Genomic DNA, 8,913 nt, shown 5'->3' with positions numbered 1-8,913 from the left:
AAAATTTAATCCTTTATGAAACAACCCCTTGTAATGAAAATAGTCTTACTGAGTTTTGTACTCAATATTGAGTACTCAAACAAAATGTTTTCTTAATTTGAACCCCAATCTATAAAACATTATCTGACTAAGCCCATGTTTAACTTAATATTATAACTTCTAGAAAATTGACAAAAAAAATACTGACATAAGTTTTTCTTTGATATATTGTGATGATATTTACCGACATAATTTTTTATCATTATATCTATCGGTGAACACTAACAGAAAAATTTCCTCGGTATATACCAAGAGAATTGCAGTGAAAAAATAAAAAAATAATAAAAAAAATCAAACAATATGATGACGTGTAACTTTTACAAATAACATTACCGATAGAATTAATCGTTAGTATATTCCAAAAACCATGAGAAATGTTCCTCTTTTCCCTAACACTATTTACGATGTTCATTATATACGAGTATACCGATAAAATGTATTCATCGGTATATATTAGAGACTACGAGAACTATTCCCTTCTCCCTTGCATTGTTCGTTATGCTCATTACTTACAGTTATACCGACGAAATGTGTTCGTTGGTATATTCCAGAGACTATGAGAATTGTTCACTTATTAATGCGCTGTTAATTAATGTTCTTTACAGACATAATCACCTACTGATTGAAAAGTCGTCGGTGATATTTGGGGCGGGGGGGTTTTGAAATTTTTTAATTAAATATTACAGACAAAATCAGTAACTGACTAAAACGTTACCGATGATATTTGAGGGATTTCTAAATTTTTTTATTAAATTAAAAATTTAAATGAAATATTACAGAAGAAACCACCTATGAAATGATTAAAAAGATTAATATTTAATTACCCATCGGTAAAACTATCGGTAAAATACCCCAAATAAAATACCATAATCTCTCATTTGACAATAGATGTGCCTTTTCTTATTCTTCTTCTTCTTTTCTCTTCATCTTCTTCATTTTTTTTCTTCCCTTTTTGTAAAAAAACATCAACTTTCATTAGTATTCAATTAGTCCTTATTCTTTTGATCTGTCATTTCTACACTTGGTTCTTGTGTTAAAGTTTTATTAGTGTTCAATTTCATCCTTAAATCAAAGTTTATGTTGATTTTTTTTTTCCAATTTAGCCTTCATTATTTTGATTTTTTCCCTTTTGTTAATTATTTTTTTATTTTTTATTTAACCCTGCAATTTAATTTTTAAATGCCCTCAAACTTATTTTTTATTTTGGCTTCCACAATTATTTTTCAATTAAATTTTTTTATATGGTTAATTTTTTTCTGGATACATCTATCGATGTTTGATTTATTTGGGATTGAACTTCATGGTTTTTCTATTTGTAATACTTTTAATTTAATAACATAAGTCACAAGTTTTAAGTGTTAATACGGTTATGAATTCTTTTTTTTTTCCCTCAATATATTGTGATTTTATCATTTTATATTGTTTTTAAAAAAATTGTTTTATTGTTACCCTTATTTTTTTTTCTAATCAGTTTGTCTTCATCTCATTACTTAAAGCACAAGTTTTATAAGTTATTTTTGGATAAAAGGATTTTTTTTTTAAAAAAAGCTGTTTTCTTTTGTGTTTAATTTTTGCTTATTTTTTATTTTACTTTATACAAGTGGGTTTTGTTTTGTACAAAAAATAGTTATTTTGAAATAATATTTCTTGTATGTTAGGCCATGCATATGTTTTGTCTTCTTATTTTATTTACTTTGTTTCATATGTGTTTTTATTTTTATTATCTTTTATCAATTGTAATCAACAAATTTAATGAACATAAATAGATAAATATTTTATTTTGCAAGATCAAATATCTTGATTCATGTCCATCTATCATTATTTTTTTAGTTTCTCTTTTAGTTATTATTAACAAATTTCTTTATTTATTTACAGAGATGATTATTAAAGGTTTGGATAAACTTTTTTTTTTTCCGTTATAATTTATTTCATATAAAACAAATATATCAAAATAGTATGTATACTCAAGTGTTTTTTTAGAAAGAAAAATTACGGCCCACTACGGTGCACATATCAAATTAAATTTTTAGTTGCCCTCTAATTAATATTTTTTTTCAATTTTATTTTTAGATCATTTTGTATAATTGATTTTTTTTTAATTTTTTTACATTTGATTTGTTAGAGATTCGACTTCATACGATCTTATCGCTTTGCATTTGTTTTTCTTTTAATATTATTTTTTAATGTTTTTTTTTCTAAGGTGTTATACTAATTCATTTAGAATTTTTTTTGTGTTTTATACAAATAAAGTTGTTTTTTTTTTTTTTTTAAGAAAAACAGAACCTCCATCCCACAGCAAAAGCCAGAAAGGGTGCGCACCACAATGCACATATGGGTCAAGTCAATCACCCTGGTGGCTTGTGAGACCCTTTCACTATCATGTTTCCTAGTGCATATTTCTCCAATAAAGCAAGCACGCATCATGTAGAAATTAAGTGGTCGAAGTTACTCCACCATACTTGTCACCTTCTTCATTTCATTTCAATTTCATGTAGAAAGTGGTCGAAGTTACTCCACCATACTCGTCACCTTCTTCATTTCATTTCAATTTCATGTAGAAAGTGGTCGAAGTTACTCCACCATACTCGTCACCTTCTTCATTTCATTTCAATTTCATGTAGAAAGTGTCCCCTAATAGTTAACATAAAATAAAGTGCAAAATTTTAATGTGAGAACTTTAGAAAGATGTGATTTCTCAAATAAAGCAAGCACTCATCATGAAACAAGTTTTTTTTTTTTAATTTCCCCTAAGGTCACTCAACTTAAAGATATTGTTCATTTTGGTCATGGATACTTCCGATCAAAATCACAGACTATGTGCATTCAAATGCCATATATATTGCCAGTCGCTGTGAGCATGTTCCAGATTTTATTACCTAAAATCTAAAAGATGATGGGATTTTATTGCATCTTTATTTATAAAATACTATTTATTAGAATAATATTTTTTTTTTAATTTATATATATTTTTAAAAATTTTAATTACATCCTTCAACACTAGATCTACGAGGGATTGAACTTCATAATTGTTTCAATTTATTTTTTATGATTTTATCTCAGTTTCATGATATGAATCACGAATTTGACTTGAGTTTTTTCTAATTTTTTCTTATTATTTTTCCCTCAAATTCATCCATCAATATTTAGTTGATTAGGAATTAAACTTCATGATTTGTTTTAGTTTGTTTTCTATGAGATTATCCTCGTTTCATAACCCAGGTTAACTCGAGTTGTTTTTTATGTTATTTTTTAATCAAATATTCTTTCAATTTTATCTTTGAATATTGAGTTAAATGAAAATTAAGCTTTATAATTTGTCTTAATTTGTTTTTTTATTAGGTTGATATCAAACTTTTTTAAAAAAATCTTGATATATTTTCAAACAAATTTTTTTTTTAAAAAATCAACGACTAGATACAAAACACACAATGAACACCAAATCCATATATTTCCTGGTGATTTGCTTTTATAATGCACCCACCATACCTTCTCTACTTCAAAGAGAAACATGTTTTATAGATGTTCCGCCAGCTCACTAAATAATATTCCTACTTTAAAAAAGTGGAGGAATTGAACACCCCTCTCATAGGCCCCCCCCCCCCCCCCCCCCCCAACAATCGAATATATGGGTATTAGACTCCTCCTATATTTCTTCATTCAACAGTAGAAGGGATAATATTGAATCATCAGTAAAAGGAATAAGTGGCAAGATTGATAATAATGGTGTGAATCTGGTGCTCTTAAATCGGTATATAATAGCGAGAAACTAAAGTTAAGAGATAAACTAGCTGGTAGCTATATATAGGTACGTATACACACACAAAAGAAGTTGACTGATAAGTAGCAATTATAGGCTTCTTCATTGTCTAGAATCTGGAGATAGTGAGCAAGAAAGACACATATATTTTTGCTCTGTCAATCTCATACAGCTGATTCAATCTAAGATTTTTCTTCGTTTTTGCTCTTCAAGGTTCACCTGAGAAACCAGAGGAGAACGGCATGGGGACTGCGATAGGCCGTCAAGAGTTTATGATCCAACATGCAGTGTGTGAATCTGGTTCCGATCCTCGCACCATTTCAGACGGGGAGGTGGATGATGATGGCAAACCAAGAAGAACAGGTACTCCATCGCTCTATGTTTCTCTCCTTAATCAACTATAATTCTTGAATTTCACAATCTTCATGTGGTCATGCATATATGGTTGCTGTAATAATTACATGTGTAGCCTAGTCCACTTCTTGCAGCTGTCAAATGTCATTAACTAAGCAATGGACAAGCCATGCATATGTATTAGTTTGATGACAGCTACCTTCAATTTCCCCCCCTATTTATCCAATATATACACGCAACTAGATCATTTCTATTTACGAGAGAAAATAATTGGAGACTGAGATTCTTTGTTCTTCAACTTGTTATTGATGAAACCAGATCCAGTAATTGTTTTTTAAACCGACTCAACACATGCACCATATAATTTATTCATAAAAAAAAAAACAATATATAAAGCATTGAATAACGAATAGTAGCTTTAGGAAATGTTTTAAGACATTTGTCTACGTAGCTCGAATTATGCAGTGCGTCATGGTATTTAACGACAGTGGTCTTAATACATTTGTCTATTGCATGTTTTTTTTTTTTTAATTTACGTGGGTGTGTCGGATTATCTTGTGTGTAATTCAATTAATCTTTATATGTTTTAAAGTTAACAACCAGGTAAAATTTTAATGGCTATCAATATTAACAACCACAAGGCTCGAATCTAAAATTACAAGAAAAGTAAATTTCTTGGTTCCCAGCTTTTACTATTGGATTACCTACTAGTTTATTGCATGTTTTTATTCCAAGAAGAAGATGTCACAACTATTACCTAACACAAAATCTTCTCATATCATGTTATTTACAACATAACTCAGGTCAATCCGTTTTAGTTTTTTTTTTTAACCAAATGATATTGTTTATTTTTTTAAAATCAAATCACATTTTGATAAGATTATCAATTGACCACAAGTCAATCATGTGAATCACTCTCTAAATTAACTTTTTAAAACTCAATCCGAGTAAAGAATCAGGTCCACTGAGTACCGAATCAGGCATCAGCTCGAGTTTTAGAACTACAGTCAAGATATTCTAGCTAAAACATAATTTTAATTACTCTAATGTGTGTGAAAATGCAGGGATAATGTGGACGGCAAGTGCACATATAATAACAACAATTATAGGCTCTGGGGTTCTCTCACTAGCATGGGGCATGGCCCAGCTTGGATGGATTGCTGGCATAGGCATTCTCTTAACCTTTTCAGTCATTACATACTACACCTCTAGTCTCTTGGCAGATTGTTATAGATTTCCAAAGCCTATATATGGCACGAGAAATTACACGTATATGGCCGCTGTCAATGCCTATTTAGGTATGTTTTTTTGTAGAGTATAATTAAAGTCACAATTTAAACTTTATGTAGATGTCATTAAAGTATTACATGACTTTTTTATTTCAATAAATAGGTGAAAACATGTGCAAGGTTTGTGGGCTGTTCCAATTTCTCATTCTTAGTGGGGCAACAATTGGCTACACGATTACTGCGTCTGTTAGCATGGTGTGAGTAAACATTTTCTTTACATATATAATGATGTAAGCAAACATCTATACAAAATAGTGGATAGAAATTAATCACAATATGTAAGATATGCCCAACAGTAGTGAAATGACCCTTGATATATATATATATATATATATATATATATATAACAAGATTTATTATTACTATTATAGTATGATTGGTGAATATGTTAATGTTGCTGGCTATAATCTATAAAGTTAAGTGTACTTATTTGTATAAAGATGGTGGATATTGTTCTAGGGCTATAAGAAAATCAAATTGCTTCCACAAGAGAGGCCATGGACCTCCATGCAAGTTTTCCAACAACAAGTACATGATTGGACTTGGGATTACTGAAATCTTGGTGTCTCAAATCCCAAATTTCCACAAGCTTTCATGGCTCTCAACCGTCGCTGCCATCATGTCTTTTGCTTATTCATCAATTGGACTAGGACTGGCATTTGCCAAGGTCATCTCAGGTAGTTTCTCTCTATTTTTTCAAGTCAAAGAACGTATTCCAAGCTGTTTTTTTTCAAAAATTTTCTTTTTTTCTTTTCTTAAAATTAAGACTTGTAGCAAATTGAGCTATCAACTTTAAAAAGCAAGCTTCGATTCTTTTAATCGGGAGTGAGGCCCAATTTTGAGTGAATTCCTTGAGGAACCAAATGCACTGAGTTCATGAACCATATAGGCCTATCGATCCTATGATAAGCACTATGAGCCACAAATGCGATATCACAGGAGTATTAAAATGGTGTCTTTTTTCCTTCTGAAACAGGGCATGGGCATAGAACAACACTTACAGGAGTAGAAGTTGGAGTAGATGTGACAGCAGCAGAAAAAATATGGACAATATTCAGAGCAATTGGTGATATGGCATTCGCTTGCGCCTATTCTGTCATTTTAATTGAAATTCAAGTAAGATTTCGAGAACATTGAGCAACATTTCTGAATGCCTAAAACAAAAGTTAAGAGCATAATCAAGTCTCGATTATCATTTTTTATAATGCTTAGTGCTAACTACATGTGTGAAATACTATAAACACATTGCAATATCAATTATAATTAAAAACAAATAATTATATGCTTTTAAAAGTACATTGTTTTGGAATAATTGATGAACACGAGAATTTATATGCTCAATCTGTGAATATTTATAATATTTATAAAAATTTAATTTAATCTAAAATATCTAATTTGTTTGGATTTAAAAAAAAATACATGGAATCTATAATTTATAAAATATTAAAAATTAAGTTGAATGTTATTATGTATAATATCCTAGCCATGAAGACCCCTAATCAGCATAAACCCTTTCACACCTTTTCTTTGTGGTTCTACAAGTATTCATTGTTTTTGTCTCGTTGATTTTTTATTTTTCTCATTATATCAATTTTACTGGAATGCAAATATTGACATGTATACCTAAAATAAATCCCCGCTAGCTTTAATTATAGAAAATAATTGATGATTATAAATTTAGAGACTGTTTGAAATATTTTTGAATTGTGATTTTTTTATTTTAAATCACAATTCGAAATTTATTTTTTATATAATTAACTTACAAACCATCTATCTATTTTTAATGGAGTAGGGTTTGACTAAAAGCTCAAGGTTTTCCACAATCCTAATGTGTGACTAAGTGTTAAATAGCAAGGTTAAATTGCCTCGTTTCTTTCACATGTAAGCAAACTTGACGAATAATTGACAGAAATTAAAGCTTTACAAGTAACACTGTTTTGAGAAGAATAAGAAAAATTCTAAAAAACAGAGTTGGATAAAAAGATCAATACTTTTAATTAATTGAGAATGCCTATTTAAAGGCTTACAAAACAACCTGACAATAATACAAACTCTCGACAAACATAAAAGATTATTGGACTTCAAATAACAGAATTTACAGCAAATCTTGCGGCAGAATCTGATATGAAAACAATAACGTTGAAGACTGATTCAAACTCTTTTCTGCACTTATCTCTATCTTCTATCTTTTAAGACATATTCTCATAAACAAATTCTAACAATAAGTATTGATGGACCATTTTTGTGCTGTGTTTTGTATGAACAAATCATAAAAGGAGTTTGCGTTGCTTCCAATTGAGCTCTACAAAGCACTGAACCCTTTTGACACTGTATTTACTGTTAATTATCAGGACACGCTAAGGTCATCACCACCAGAAAATAAAGAAATGAAGAAGGCCAACATGATAGCTATATTAACCTCAACAACCTTCTACTTGATGTGTGGTTGTTTTGGCTATGCTGCATTTGGGAACAAAACACCAGGGAACATGCTAACTGGCTTTGGATTTTACGAGCCTTTCTGGCTGATAGACTTAGCCAATGTCTGCATAGTGGTGCACCTCGTGGGTGCATACCAGGTGCCTCCATATCTCCTAAGATCCCATTCGTGCATATCAATTTAATTGCATGTTTTGCTAAAGAGTTTCTCTCAATTGACAGGTACTTGCCCAGCCCATATTCAGCACATTTGAGTCATGGGCTATCATGAGATGGCCCAATTCCGAATTTGTAAACACCGAATACCCACTAAGAATTGGCAGCAAAAAGTTCAATTTTAGCATCAACTTCTTAAGGCTAACTGGGAGAACAACCTTTGTTGTGGTAGCAACTTTGTTTGTAATGGCATTGCCTTTCTTCAATGAAATACTTGCACTTCTTGGGGCAATTTCATATGGGCCCATGACAGTCTATTTCCCTGTGGAGATGCACATTGCCCAGAATAAGATTAAAAGGCTAAGCATAAGGGGGATGTTCCTTCAGCTTTTGAACCTGGTCTGCTTCCTTGTGTCTATAGCTGCAGCGAGCGGTGCCATCCAGGGTATGGGTCACGGTCTCCGTGCTTCCAAGCCCTTCCAGTATAAAGAGTGATCCCTTTTCAGTGCAGCCGTTGTTCAATGGATCTTAGGCATGGGTCATGAGCTAGGCCTGAATTAAGTCTGTCACCAATAAATACCCCATATATCTTCTATGTCAAATTAACCCGTGAGACAGTGGGGGTTTTCTTTGTGTGTGGCTAGTGGTTGGCTTTGACAGCCTGTACATTTTTCCTCCTGATTTTCAAAGTGATTAGTTATGACTTTGCACCAAGAATAAATTAAATGAGTTACAAAATACTGTTTGCATATGAGATTACCTAGGTTGGCTTTGACAGCTTCCATGCAGGTATGGTTTCTATTTCCAGTGACAGGATCAGGAAATCTATAGCAATCTGCTAACAGGCTGGAAGTATAAAGAGTGATGAATGAGAAAATC

The 8,913-nt window shown here is 31.2% G+C and overlaps 1 protein-coding gene across 2 annotated transcripts; it reads left to right on the top strand.

The window, feature by feature from the left end:
• Positions 1–3,690: 3,690 nt before the first annotated feature.
• Positions 3,691–8,772, top strand: LOC133689166 (amino acid permease 8-like). Of its 2 annotated transcripts, XM_062108946.1 has the most exons (8): positions 3,691–3,844; positions 4,010–4,159; positions 5,215–5,448; positions 5,543–5,636; positions 5,899–6,116; positions 6,416–6,555; positions 7,791–8,018; positions 8,101–8,772. In XM_062108946.1, the coding sequence occupies exons 2-8, from the start codon at positions 4,039–4,041 to the stop codon at positions 8,527–8,529; spliced, it is 1,464 nt and encodes a 487-aa protein (XP_061964930.1). In that variant the 5' UTR covers positions 3,691–3,844; positions 4,010–4,038; the 3' UTR covers positions 8,530–8,772. The 2 variants fall into 2 exon arrangements, with proteins under 2 accessions (XP_061964930.1, XP_061964929.1); XM_062108945.1 differs by lacking the exon at positions 3,691–3,844 and having other exon boundaries at positions 3,861–4,159.
• Positions 8,773–8,913: the final 141 nt, after the last annotated feature.

The sequence above is a fragment of the Populus nigra genome, chromosome 3, assembly GCF_951802175.1.
Source record: "Populus nigra chromosome 3, ddPopNigr1.1, whole genome shotgun sequence".
Lineage (NCBI taxonomy): Eukaryota > Viridiplantae > Streptophyta > Magnoliopsida > Malpighiales > Salicaceae > Populus > Populus nigra.
Note: the sequence above shows the minus strand (reverse complement) of the source record. Positions and strands in the feature narration are given on the sequence as shown.